The sequence below is a fragment of the Haliotis rubra genome, unplaced genomic scaffold, assembly GCF_003918875.1.
Source record: "Haliotis rubra isolate DU_JTF1 unplaced genomic scaffold, ASM391887v1 Scf679, whole genome shotgun sequence".
Lineage (NCBI taxonomy): Eukaryota > Metazoa > Mollusca > Gastropoda > Lepetellida > Haliotidae > Haliotis > Haliotis rubra.
In genome coordinates, this window is record NW_025767389.1 from 526,579 (window position 1) to 542,183 (window position 15,605).

The 15,605-nt window shown below is 39.0% G+C and overlaps 1 protein-coding gene across 1 annotated transcript in view; it reads left to right on the forward strand.

The window, feature by feature from the left end:
* The window catches only part of LOC124257961 (neuropeptide FF receptor 2-like), a 76,885-nt gene extending 63,105 nt beyond the window's left edge, over positions 1 to 13,780 (forward strand). Inside the window, exon 6 of the mRNA XM_046692035.1 lies at positions 10,768 to 13,780. Within this exon, the coding sequence (XP_046547991.1) occupies positions 10,768 to 10,871 (104 nt within the window). The 3' untranslated portion in view covers positions 10,872 to 13,780. The remainder of the gene's footprint in view (positions 1 to 10,767) is intronic.
* Positions 13,781 to 15,605: the final 1,825 nt, after the last annotated feature.

Genomic DNA, 15,605 nt, shown 5'->3' on the forward strand with positions numbered 1-15,605 from the left:
AGAAGTCTAGTGAGTGATCATGGGTTTACACCGCTTTTAGCAATATGCCAGCAATATCACGGCGGGGGACACAAGAAATTGGCTTCACACATTGTGCCCATACGAATACCAGCCGGGTCTCCTGAGTGACGAGCGGACGCTGTAACCATTAGGCTTCTCACTGGGCCCAAAGAAGTCAAATGAGCCCAACCGATGTATGAATTCTAGTGGCAACCCGACCTTTGCCATACACTTAGGAATGGGAATAGTAGTTTGCCACAAGATTGTGGCTCAATATTCCCGTTTGTGTGATCATTGCTCATTGGTCCAAGCTGTCGAAGGTTTTTCTGTTTACTGGAGCATGGCCTTGTCTTACTTTGTTGGTTAAGGGAGTGGTGTACATTCCAACGCATCTGTATTTGATCACTGGGATTTAAAGAACGTATTGCTTGCATACCTGTGAAATATTGACGATGATGCAACGCCTATACTGCCAAGTTTGGTCAGGTAAAATGTGCGTCTGTTTGTCCAAGAAGCGTCAGATGCATTTGCCCAGAAAGGTATGTGCAAAGCGATTGATAGAACATTTCTTCATTATGAAAAATGGGAGGACATACAATCAAGAACTAAACCTTTTCAATTCCTCCATTCTTGACAGATACACGCATGAGTTAGTCTGTTCGCGTTCGTAACCAAGAGCTTTTTAAAATATGGCATAAATTCAATCGAGGATGCTTAATTTCACAGTTGAGAGCAAAAGCCCATTATTGACATAGCGTTTGGGTGAAAAAGATGAAATGATGATACTGATAAAGAAATATATCATGTATGGGTGAAGTGCACGCAAGATAACAACTGTTCTCAATATTTTATGCACTGCAAGCTATCTTGGCATTCTGTTATTGCATTCCGCGTTCATGCATGGCTGGAATGTTACCTGTACCTCATATGTTTCTCTTTACTTTAGCCCGTGTATATCTGTATGAACTCCTACATAAGGCGACTTCTATAATATACTTGAAAATGTGAGATGTCTGTTGCGTCAGCTGTTAATGTGAAACTGCTTTTCATGTTCTGCTTTCATTATTTACTGGCGTGTTGTTAATTGTTTTTGCAACATTATATGATATTCATAACAAAACGTGATAGACACTAATCTTTTCGATTCCTGGGGAATGGTATTTTTTCAACAGTGGCAGAAAATTCGCTCACATATTATCCCTTTCAGTGAATTGAGATTTTTAATAATTGTTTGAGAAACTAAACCAAAGACAAATCAATTTTTAACATTTTTTACCAAAACATTTATCAATCACAATTCTATTTCGTTTATAGAATATAACTGAACGTTTAATCCACAAAGAATACATACTTGAAGTGTTATGATGTTAAGAAATTTTCTTTTGAAGTATGGTGCAAAGGAGGCGAGAAACAGAAGAAAGATTTTATTAGGTAAATCAAGGCGTCTTCTAAACCTGTCCAGTATATATAGTGATATTATAGTCGTCCAAGTGGCCTGCAGGCATTGCATATGTTTCTCGGTTGAATAACAGTTTAGTTTAAACCTCATAGAAATTATCGGCTGTCAATCACATTGCAAATGATATACTGCCAGCTTGTTTTGACTTAAAAGGACAACACAATCACCATCGTTCCTTCAATATGAAAGCAAATGTAGATTGTTTTAGAATACATCATATAAACAACTACAAGTAGATGGTCCAGAATTCCAGCATATCTATATTAAGCATATGCATCTGTGCATTTTTGAATATAAGTAAACGCATAACATGTTGTTATAAATTGTGCAGCATCTTACTTTTATTGTTGGAATATAAGCTTATACTTGTTTGTCGTGAATACTTAATGGCAACACGCTTGGATCTTAATTTGTTTGCCTATTTTCAAAAGGTTTTCTTTCAATTCTGACCATTTCAGGAGGCATGATTGTTCATTCCCTCATTCCCTATTTCGAAATGCCATTGTGTTGGGTTGTTTTGGACTAATATTCTTGCTAATTCTACAACATGGACACTTCACTTGTTTTGTGTAATGTCATGTCTCATGATGTCTCATCTAAATTCAACCGAGAAACATTTCATATATTCAGAATTAGAACATGTAGATTTGGTGAAGGGTGCATGCTTTCACATTTTCATTATCATTATCATCGGTTACGTGTTTTGTTCGTCTGTGTCTGTGGATCATAATAGCCTAGTTATATACTACCACCACCACCACCACCACTACTACTACACCCGTGAAGGTCCGGGTTAGAATGAGCCTTCAGTAACCCATGCTTGTCGTAAGAGGCGACTAACGGGATCGGGTGGTCAGGCTCGCTGACTTGGTTTGACACATGTCATCGGTTCCCAATTGCGCAGATCGATGCTCATGCTGTTGATCACTGGATCGTCTGGTCCAGACTCGATTATTTACAGACCGCCGCCATACAGATGGAATATTGCTGAGTGCGGCGTAAAACTAAACTCACTCACTCACTCACTACTACTACTGTCAATAATGATAACAATCGTCGTCGTCGTCATCATCATCATCAACGTCATCATCTTCCGCCATCATCATGAAACGCCAAGATTGAGAATTAATTCAGAGGGGAAGGGTAAATGTCTCTGCACAAAAATTTCTTTTGTTGTTAGCCAAATCACAAAAATCAACACATGGTACTAACAACTCATAGTATACCCGTGAAGAGTTAGCCTTCAGCAACCCATCCTTGTCGTAAGAGGCGACTAACGGGGTCGGGTGGTCAGGCTCGCTGACTTGGTTGACACATATCATAAGTTCCCAATTGCGTAAATCGATGCTCATCATGATGTTCACTGGATTGTCTGGTCCAGACTCGATTATTTACAGACCGCCGCCATATAGCTGGAATATTGACGAGTGTGGCATTAAACAAACAAACGAAAAATCGAAAGTACTGCTCTTGATAGGTGTAGGCTGCTATGCATGCTAAGTGATAGGCTGTCGTTATCTATAACAGAATGTAGTGACGTACATTAACATAAAGACAGGTTGTACGCGAAAAGATTACAGTGTCCATGTGGACGACGTATATCTGTCTGGATCAGCTGCTGATGCAGAACAGAAGATGCGACTGGATAAAAATATCAAATTAAGACAAATTCCTGACACCATATATCTATCCCATTCCAGATGGATTGTTCCACCTTTGTCAATTAATAGAAACAAGACTATATGTTTCATATTCAACTCAACATCTGATAGGGTTTTCGGAGCAGCTGGGCGAAGGGGGATAAACCTGAACAGTTGTCATTTGAAATAAGGTGAAATTTGGACATAGAATTTACCTGTTAAGCTTAGTTTACAAAAGTAAACATTATATATGTTGTTTCCTCCCGTCTTTCACAAACATGTGAAGTAACACGGTATCTCCGTATTATACTCTTGTCCGAAATAGCATGGTGTTATATACTGTTTATCCCTGATTCGATTCGTCTTTTACCATATTGCGTTGCTCCTCCTGCATATGTGTAAATGATGAATAAGGTGTTTTGGTCCATGGTTTGGTCACTGCAAACTGTGTTGTCATTTTAAAGAATTTCTATATGTATTTGGACAGTGAGGCTACATACTACATTAATGTCTATTTTAAAACCATTGACTCAAAATGGATACTCTTGGTCGTCGTTTAAAGCGCAAATATAATATATTCACGGAGACACAAGCTCATGTCACTTGGCTCACACACACAAAAAGTATTTCTGAATTTATTTACAAATTTTAAAAACCCATAGATTTGTGTGAATAGTTTAATTTAAACTCTATGTCCCACATGTGTTTATGAATCCAGTTGAACTGGTTTTCTGCTGTAAAAGATAGCTCTCAATCTAACATCTGCATACATTTCAAACACAAAGTATTCCACATACAATACAAAACATCGCCTTTTGATTTACAATAAATGTTAAACGTTTTTCATGTGGTGTATATGTGTAAGAGTGGGGAATAGGTTTGATTGCGCGGGAGGCAAAGTCGTCCAAGTGGCTGTGCAGAGTTACCTCCGTTGGGATCTCCAGGAAACTATTATGGTTCCCAAGTCGTCCCTAGATGTTGCTCGTCACGCCGAAGACCCGGGTTCGATTCCCCACATGGGTACAATGTCACCCAAAGTCCCCGCCGGGATAAATTCAAAAGCTTCTCACTCACTTAACACATGAAGCTGACGTGTCGGGATTTAACTGGAATATTGTTTAATGCAGCGTTAAAACAAAGTTTACAGATACTTAAACTGGTTAGCAGTGATTTAAAATAAGTACTGATAGATAACTCCTTGTAATGGATACGTACACTGTCTGTGCTGTAAAAGTGCAAGAGGTTGTCAATTGATGTTTGTGATTGATAGTCTGAGAGGCGACGTTTTAAATGACACATGGATAACTGAACGATTATCCTGGCTGCACCAAACTTACCGATAATATATCTACTGCGAACCGGTTGTTCGAGATAATCGACTAGTGGATGGATAAATATGATTGGAGCTGGAAACAATGTGGCGATTCAAAGATAGATTCAACTTGTATCGGACTGACAGTTGTCGGGAGCCATGTACCTCGTTAATATTACAACTGAAAGGTGTTTCGTGTTCTGCATATCTAATACGTTATGGTGTCGTACTTCAGTGTGATTGTGTATATAATCATATGTCTATTACATGCACATGTAGTCATTGGTGTCATTAAAGTACATGAATATCAAAAGTTCATGCATTCAATGGAATCCTGTCCAAAAATATATATATTTTTATTTGACATCGTTTCCGGTTTTTAATATAATTATGGATTTGCATAAACTTCAGTTCGAAAGTTTATTTCTGAGTATTGAACACAGGAATAGCCAGATTCGGTGTCAGTTGATCCTATATAAATGATCCACACTTGGCAATCACAATTACATTGATTTTCCACAATCATCGAATTAAATGTATAAAAGCAGCTTTGGAATTTATTTTGAAATATTATGCATTCACATTTTTTATTTAGTTGAATTAAAGCTTCTATAATACCCAGCCGAAAGTCATCCTCATGTAAAGGTAATACCTCCTTATTATGTGGACAAAAGCTTCCTCTGATTCTTTCTTGGTCATAATGCATCTGTTTTCATCCTTGGTGTAAACATGACGTAACACAATAGGGACTTGTAAGTTTCACTGAAGACATCTTCGGTGTGGATTAACAAGATATCCATATCAAATTTCAATTTAGTTTTCTGAGTTCTCTTCTGAAAATTGGAGACACAGACTATTGTTACATTTAATGGCATCTGAATCCCGAAGAAATATAATTCAACCCAGTATTGACAGTGGCAGTATCGATCGTGTCCTACATTTCATTAACTTAAACAATAAAGTTTATCCTGTGACATTAAAAAATTCAATATATGGACACAATACACCGCGTAGTTTCAATGTCTCGTTAATGTTAATTAGCCTTGAAACACTCTTTAAGAAACAACTGACCAGTCAGAGATTTGCACACTTTAGATTAAGGTCAGCATGAGTCTAGACTGCATTGACCGACGGGCAAGGGTGTGAATAAAAATTTGATAAACGCAAATCTGGACAAGGGTCAAGTGTTAGTTGGTATCACGGCCGGACAGTGCCCCGGAGACTGTAAACAGTCATCAAATACTAAAGAGGTTTACACAGATTCGCTGCGTCTATTCTGTTGGCAGAAAGGCAAATTGCCTGTCAGGTCCTTCGGTGGGAGGTATGTATGGCCTGTCGTGAAAGGATTACGATTATCACTCAATCTTGCAAACTTATGTTAATGATCGAATCTTAAATCGAAGCAAATGTTGATCTACGAGAAGTAACTCAGTCGTTTCACTCGATATCTTCGAAAATAGTTCCTTGGTAGTTATCATATATATGACGTTTGTATAGCGCCAATATCCAGCTCAGCTCAGCTGTTCAAAGACGCTTTATTTTTCCCTCGGTCATAGGATGTCAATCTCCACGGCACATCGTATTTTTCAATCTCAGCTCCCTGGGGAGTATACAACTCTTGCAGACATTTAGGCGCACCAGGTTAATAATGTGGCTTTCCCATCCTTACGAGGTACCCGTTCGCAGCTAGGTGGATTTGGACACATAGTCACAGTCCTTTGTCCAGGTATACTGCATGTTGCTGTACCGGAACTAGGTGTTTGCACGTATTCATGTGGCCCCCATCTGGTCATTTACCAACGGATTCGTGTGATCTTTTAAGCACACGGAGTTGTGTACTGCACACTAGGGGTTGTGACAACACTGAAAGAGTCTGCACACAGAGTTGATTCAAAGGTTTTTACACCCGATCACACCCGGCACCTGAAGCTCGCTGGATCACTATTCTGGTGCCTTAGATCGCTCGCCCACCGCGCCACTATTGGTAGTGTATATGTTTTCAGACGGGTTGGCATTTGGACCTACAGGCAACAACGGTTATAACGAATTCAAAGGGGTGTTTGTTCGTAATACGCATTTCGACTAAATTACACCATTTCAGAACAAAACAAATGTTTCTGGTATATATAGACGTAGTCTTGACATCCCCGTAGTTACAAAATTTCCATATGCTCGTGTTTGAATGAAGTTAGGAAATGTTTATCCAAAACGATTCGTGGTCGTCCATTAGGGATGCCATTTATGAAATGCTGTTCACAGTTGTGCAAGAAACAGTTTACTCAATTGGTGCCTGAGGCCAATTAAGAATCATCCTTAATCCGCTGAAATCTGCTTCAACGCAAAGCATCATTATACAGATGTAAGATGTAACTGTGTTATATATAAAGTTAAATCGAAGAAATTTATTGTGAAATGAAACATACCATTTTCAAAAACACCACCTCGATGTCGTTATTTATTATTTGTGCGTGTCAGTGCAAGGTGCACAATTTGAATGTGTACGACTTTGTGAACAGTTTCCAGTCCATGTGTAGCTATCAGGTGCTCGTAATAACACTTTTGTTCATCAATAAATAAACCGTACACGGTGTAACTTGCCAATGCATATGTTTCAAACAGTGATGGCAGACGTATTTATGTTCCTAGAAACATAATATTTTCTCTTTTTGCATGTTATCTACAGAGTAACAACAACCATCACTTGCCAGAGGTCGGTCGTCCACATGTGACGTCACGCCGACAAAACAACCATATTCGGCTGGTGCATCTGTGTTAACGGTTCCTAACTGCACATTAACAGCTTTGACAATGTCTGTGCCGAGTTACCCAATGTCGTTAGTTTGGGTTTGTTAACGCCAAACTCAGCAATACTTCAGCTATATGGCAGCGGTCTGCATATAATCGAGTCTGGACCAGACAATCTAGTGATCAACATCATGAGCATTGATCTACGCAATTGGGATACGATGACATGTGTCAACCAAGTCAGCGAGCCTGACCACCCCATCCCGTTAGTCGCCTCTTACGACAAGCATGGGTTACTGAAGACCAACAATTCTAACCCGGATCTTTACGGGTCTTTAGTTTGGGTGTTGGTGTAATGGTATAAAGTGACATGACAACGCACAGGTTATAAGTGTTAATGGCAGTTAACCCTATTACTAATGCAGGAGTATGCCAACCCAACATTAAGCGTTGTAATAGACATTTTGAGGCACCATATCACCACTGTACTGTCATAGCCGACTGTGTCTCCAGATCACGTCCCATGGAGCAGAGGCGGTGGGGTCGTTTAGCTGTTAAAGCGTTTGCTCATAACGCCGAAGACCCGGGTTCGATTCCAGTTCTAAAAAACAAAACCCACACAATCACCCATGGAAGATGTCTGGGATGAGCTGTGACAACGTTTACAGCATGACCAGAACCAACCTGTAACAAGAGTTCGGCTGGGCCTGTGTTTTGTTGATATTTGGAACAAAATCCCACTGGCAGAATTCAATCATCTGCTGTATTCAATGCACCGCCGTTGCACGCCGTATCACACACCACGGGCATTCTTAATTAAATTGACTCTGTCTTCTCTCACAACGATGGGTTTTGTCAATGAATTTATTATGAAAAATCATAAAACAGACGAACAACTTAATCATATGCTAACATTTATATTAATCACATTAATTTATATTGACACTATTTTTTATCAAGCACAGTTATTCCTTCCTGTTGTTAGCAGTGTCAACGCTATACCAGTTCATAGCCACATTTCTCTCAAGCCTGTGTAACCAAATTTAAACATCTTGAACTTTGTAAGTGATATAACTACTGTTTCTCCACTGAATGATATTGGGCAGGGATTCGAAGGTGGGCGATATCCACCACGCACGAACGTAGTCGAACAACCCAGCGTGAATCTCTTGTGCTATCACAACCTCGTACGTCAATAAAGTCAGTCAATCACCTGCCAAAGGATATTTTTTGCCACTTGAGAAAGAAAACTGTCGACAGCTTGGAGAAGGAACATTGCGTGTTTTAAAAGAATTAACTGCGCCATTTCCCTCAAATCTAATCGGTTAGAGCGTGGTGACTCCGTTGTTTGAGGGAAAACATTCCCAGGCAACAGTGGAAGAAACATTTCTCTTTCCAAATATTTCCATGCTCTTTCCAAGCTTGGGAATATTGGTTTGTCTTCCAGTGCTATCCGACACTGTTTTCATGCATGTAAAATGTCACAGTTAGAAACTTTAGTTTTGATGGAAGGAAGAACGGTCATGAAGACACGTAACAGCATGCAATATGTAAGATTCATCATGAAAGTGAGTCATCATGAAGCCGATTTTCACCTAGTCGTGTTACTTGCTCAGCCCAGTTAAAGATTGAATTACAGATGTACATTTGTGCGTGTAATGTCTACACGTTTTTGAACAAAGCTGGCATAGGTATTGCTTTTACTGTAATTCTTGCTTGAAGTATTATTAAATGATGGCAATGTCGTGTACTCTGAGTGTGTTTAGGTGAGGGATATCATTCCTGATGACGTAAATGTATAATATTAGATATCAGTGAACGTGTTGTGTCAAGTAGTGTCTTTTATAGGTTTTTCCTTTGTACTGTTTTTTTTGTGGGGGTGGGGTAATTATTCATTGGAACATCTCTTTCAAGAAAACCTGTCGACGATACATTTGAAATTGAGGACATATGTTCGACGATACATTAATACTGACTATATTTGTTCGACGATACATCTATACTGACAATATTTGTACGATGATACATCTATACTAATGATATTTGTACGACGATACATCTATACTGGCGATATTTGTACGGCGATACATCTATACTGGCGATATTTGTTCACCGATACATCTATACCGGCGATATTTGTTCACCGATACATCTATACTGGCGATATGTGTTCGACGATACATCTATACTGGCGATATTTGTACGATGATACATCTACACTGGCAATATTTGTTCCACGATACATTTATGCTGAAGTTATTTGGTCGACGAAGCATCTATACTAACGAAACTTGTGGAACTTTTTCCATGTGGAACTGATCATTGACATAAAGGTACTTGTGAAATGGGAAATATTTGATTCACTTCATAAGCCAGTCTCCTGGATACGGTTTTAATCATATAATTAAAGTGAGAGCAAAGCACACAATGTAATGTTCACAGCGCCTAATAAATCAGTTATTTGAAACCACTGGCATCTGGGTAGCAAATAAATGCATGCATTCAGAAATGATCCCATGATGGTACGATGACCCATGATCGGGTAACGAGTGTGACTTGGTTTGAATGTCTTTATTAGTGATAGGATTGCTAAAACGTTTGCTCGTCACGCCAAAGTCCGGGGTTCGATTCCCCCAATGGGCTCGCCAAATATTGAACTTGAAACCTTTTCAGGAATATGTTTGCAGGGGTCAACTCATTGAAAAGTTCTCCACCCAAATTTTAATTCTTTTCGTTTTCTCATTCGTTAACTAAATATTTCCATTTCCATTCCTCCCAAATTGGTATGAAAGAATAATGACTGTGCTCATATACTTCCCGCCCACTATCAAAGTCTGTCGTCAATGAAAATCATTCACAGTGTCAACAATTGTTCAAAACGTGGGGCTGTTTTGTATGTTATCTGTCTGTGTATGTATATTTGAGTTCTACAATGTTAAAGAGATATAACACAGACCCTTGTCTCGCCTAGACGTGAAAAGGTTGCTATGTACGTAATTGCATTGGGTAATAGGTCAGGGTAATATGACCATAGTTTGTGTATATATTACCATTTAGACATGTGTAGAACAGATACATATCATATTTGAACATCACCAATGTGAATAGGAACTGTAAATACATTTTGCAACTTCCCACAGATCAATGAATTCCAGGAACCTATGTTGTAAATGTTCATTTTGTTTCAGATTCACGGTATTGTTAGGTGTTATGTTTACAGTGTCATTATTCAATATTCGTAATTGTAAGAAAAACCCTGCATACCTTCACGACAAACATTATCCAATTATATTGCATTTATATCGTAAAATTATCCTTTTGTGAAAATTCGGAGATCATCATACTCAGATATTTCACCTTGCCGATAAAAAGACCCTAGTCTTGATCCCCACAGAATCCTTACAAGGTATATGGAATGAATGTAGTTAGCTTGTATTCATTTGTGAGTGGATGATTTAATAGATTTTAGCTTGGTATAGCAACGCAATGTGCTCCTGATTCAGCGTATACTACCAAAGATCTTATGATGTCAATAGGCGTATCGAGCAGGCACAGACCCAAAACATATCTGTTTCACTATACATTTTAATCATTATACAATTTCATTTCAGGATTTCAGCTCCTTTTCCGAAGCATTGAGAGGAAGAATCGGTACAATACAATGGTATCTCGAGTAGACTCCTTCCAGAGCTCCACAAACATCACCAAAGTGTAGTCTGTTCCACTCCAGGCTGAGTAGTCTGTATGGCTAGTGTGCAGAGATCGTTGGACACACTTGCGTGTGTTTCAGCGAATTGCTGCTCAGTCGTCTAGCCAATCAAGAAAATCTACTTCAAGGTGGACACCAAGACGGCTTTTCAGCATTATCAGCAACTATCACGACTCATGTTTAACCAGATTTCTACGGATTCTCGAATGATGCAAAGACGGACTTGACATTAAAAAGTCACAGTAACACAGTCATCCACGGGTCGCGATGTACGTCAAGAACGTTTGAAGACCTTCTTTCAATCTTAGGGCTATTTGTTAGATTCGATTGCTTAAAGTTACCGACCCTGAGCAAATATTGATTCTGAAATAGACAAATTGACAAATAATAACAGATGACACGGAATGACCTATATATCTGAAGATCTATGTCAGGAACAGAAAAGATTTAAACAAAGCAAGAGCTCCCAAATTTAGATTTTATTAAGGCGACGACAACGCTCTTGATTTATGTGATCTGAATATCACAAAGTATTCCTTTAACTACATTGTTACCACATGTGATTTTATTATCGAAAGACCCTCGGCGCACGCTGACAGACACTCTGGTTTGCAGCAATTGTCTTTCTGATGAGTGGTCAAATGGATGGTGATTCTCGGTGAGACGTGAGAAGCGTTATTTCTGCACGTCGGTGCCATCTGTCCATATCAGGAGGCCAATGAGACTAAAGTGACCACTTCAAGATAATTAATTCTACCAGCATTTCAGTAATGGTGAGACTGATAGGGTCATGTGAGGATCAGGTACCAGAGGATGCTCCGTAGGTACATCATAACATATCAGAAGGTTTCAGTCCACAGTCCTGTCTGAGGACATTTGTTGGACTCACTATGTCATGCCACAGTGTTTCAAATCTATTCAAAATTGAGAGCTTTTCTTTTTTGAGAAATTTGTAATATCAAGCAAATTATATTTTCTGATCTTCAGCCACAATGGAGAATATACTATTTGGATGTTCATTATATGTCTGTATCAGTTCCAAATGGTGTATAAGAATGTGATATTGTATGACTTGTACGTTTAGCTTAGCATGACTTGTATAGTTAAACGATTCACTGCATCACCTGTCATCTCAGCACATTGTGTTGTGTTTTGTGGGATTACACAAAATATGGTTTAACGGTTTAAAAGTATTGTTGTGCACATTAGAACGGCATTGATGATATCATCTGTCCATTGTGCATTCTGTGCAAGAACCAATTTGGTCAGGTGATTTGGCCACAAACGACCTGATCATGATGTATTTGTACGTCACGGAAACCGCATCCTGTACATAAACCTAACATGATGCCGTAGAAGTTTCCAGTCTAACTACCCAGCAAATGCTGCTGTGCATTTGCCTACTCATTGAAAGTTCTGAACTCCCGGATATTGTGGCAAATGAAACGCAAGAAATGGGTCTGGTGCCAAGGATAATAGGCAAGCGAGTGCCACGATGATTGTCTCCGTAAGCCTCGAAGTCTCTAAATTGTTATAAATCTCATCAGATCAGGAAGCTGTGATACTAAAGTTGCCACCAGTGGTGTTGGAAAGTGTACAATACCTTACGGTTTGTGATCATGGATAGACTGAGGCGCTAAAAGAAGAACGGAAAGAACTCTTGATAGACAATTATTCCAAAGGTGTGAGATCGACATGAATCATGTCATCAGAGACTTTTTGTCCTGAATTTGTCTGCAGCCAATGTAAACTGAATATTGACATTAACAGGATATTGGGAGGTTGTCAAATGTTTAGGGCTAACTTATGTATTCATAAAACATGTTGTTAGATATAATTTAATGTCCCATGCACCACGCACTTTGGAACACTGTAAGAATGGTCTTCACTATAATTTGTAAATGTATGGAGAATGTTCCATCCTATATCTTCAGTATTGTTGAGAACCAATGACCAATTGCTTTGATATCGTATCACCAAACGAGTCTGGTGTAGTAGTGTATTGTCAGTGCAGTCATTGCTTAGAGAGACAATCTATATTTTTCGAGAGTCCGGTTACGGGGAACTTTTCTCGTGCTAATATTACTTCTGATATAGACTGGCCTCTTGTTGTAATATCTCATACATTTTCATGAGAGTAAGTAATTGGAATATTTCATCTGTAATTGCTTCATTATTGGGTATTACTGAACACAATTGCAGGTCACTTCAAAGCTGGCACAGTCATGCCGATACTTGCACGTTACACCAAGTCATGAGAGAAACATGCAAATACGAATTTGACAGACTCAGACAATTCAGATTGGGTTAGCGCTTCTGATCAATCTGTTAAATTGCATTAAATATTGACATGAGAGTCAAGGATAAAACTTAAAATACTGAAAAGAATTCTAGGTATAAACCAGAAACAAACTAGGCTGATTACTTGCTCTATTAGGGCTGGTAAGTTTGACAGCATGGCCCTAATCGACCTGTGTAATGTATTACATTATGTATGTTTCCGGGATCATTATTCTGTTCTGACCATTCGCTATGTACGTAAATGTACTTATGTAAATGTGTCAGTAATGTTGATTTTCAAGATGTGATTAACACCAGTTTTGACACTTTAACGATTTTTAATGCAAAATGAATGCATTTCATGTAAATACGAATACGTATAGCTTGTAAAGTAATGCATACTGTGTACAGAAACTCAAAAACGCCCACAGTGGTTTAGGTTCATAAGATTGACATCATGGATCATAGTCTAATCAAGAATGTAGTTTGGTCACATAATGACCACCTTCCATCGTCTCTGAAGACTAGCCCAGTATAGGACAATTGATTACACGGAAGAAAATGAACTTTCATGTTGCAAATGTTGTTACGATTGTGGTTATGTGTCAGTGAATAATATGCCGGTTTGAAACCAATATAGTTGTGTCTTTCTGTTACCTCCTTTGAAAACGAATCACATCGCAGCCTTAAAGTAAATTCCATTTCCCCTCTGAAAGTAAACTCTGTTTCACCCCTTAGGGTGACGGGATCAAGGCGAATATTTGCCTGTTGTCGTTCACTGCTAGGATAATGGCATTATGGCCTGTGTCGGCAACTAACGCCATGAATCGAGGGCGAAGGGCGAGGTATTGACAACTTTGTAAGGTGCTTGTTACTGACATTAACGTGGGAGTCGGAGGACTCCCGTCTGCGAGTTGTTTTGCTCATGCCGCAGCTGTCGTGGGCTAATGGTATCTCTCAACCACTTTCCTTCGCGCCATAAATGATGGTTTGTAAGGCATGACATCAATAACGCTTGATGTAACTTAAAGTAAAAGCGTTGTTTTGACATACGTAGGGTAATGTTCGGGATGAATGATGAACGCAAAGTTTTCATCGCCCCTGCGTTTTGGACATATTCATCTGAAATTATGAAAAATTCGTTTAAAAGTATTTATATTAATGCAGTTAATTTGTTTATTAATCTATTTTGGGGTGTGTTTTTTTATCAAATATATTTTTCAAATGTTCCGCGTGTGGTTGGGCACCCCTCCTACACTGTTATTTGATGTACCCGGTTATAGTTCAGATTTGACGGGGTCGGTGGGGTAGGCAGTGGTTAAAGCGTTGGCTTGTCAGGCCGATGACCCGGGTTCGATTTCTCACATCATTACAATGTGTGAAGCCCATTTCTGGTGTCTCCCGCCGTGATATTGCTGGAGTATTGCTAAAAGCGGCGTAAAACCATAGTCACTCAATCACTCAGATTTGACAGCTTGTAATAATGACTGATATCATGAAGAACGTACAACGTCATCGATGTCCAAGAATACAAAATCATCCGAGACAGTGAGTCTAACCCGACCCATTTAGTCGCCTCTTTCGACAAGCTTACGTTCAAGAGGAGTCCCAACGGGACTCTGATATAACGAGAACCGATATCTGCATTACATACTAAATAGCATGCAATCAGATAGTCTGTATAACGAGACTCGCAGATGACCAGTAGACAATGAGCGTGTTTGATAAACTAATATTGGGAAGGACCAGCCGGAAGGTAATTGGTAAATATCGTGCATGTGTTTCGAAGATATCTCTCGGGGAATAATAGGTTCCAAGGCAAATGTCACACACGTTACCATAATGAAATACGTGTATAAAGTATATAAAAGTGTATATTTGTTTGATTACTAATTGTCTCGATATGTACTTGATAACTTGGTTTGGACTTCAGTCAATTTTCCAAATGCCAACAAGTTTTAAATACCGTTGGACCAGCTGAATGTGTAAATTCTATACTGTTCTTCACTTATGTGTTTTCCGTATCTGTATTACTTTGAAAAACTAGTCTGTATGCTACGCATGTCAAAACCAAGATAAGACTGGTTTTATTTCAATTTGTTTATTTCTCAGTTCTAATTCTGTTTCAATCTATATACAGTGACCCGCTTGGAATAGGAGCTTCTTAACACATCATCTTTATAAACTTTAAATCAAATTTAAACACGGCATTATTTCAATCCAGTATTACAGTTGAGTGAGGGAGTGAGTTGAGTTTTACACCGCACTCAGCAATATTCCAGCTATATGGCGGCGGTCTGTAAATAATCGAGTCTGGACCAGACAATCCAGTCATCAACAGCATGAGCATCGATCTGCGCAATTGGGATACGATGACATGGGTCAACCAAGTCAGCGAGCCTGACCACCCGATCCTCTTACGATAGTCGCCTCTTACGACTAGCATAGTTGCCTTTTTGG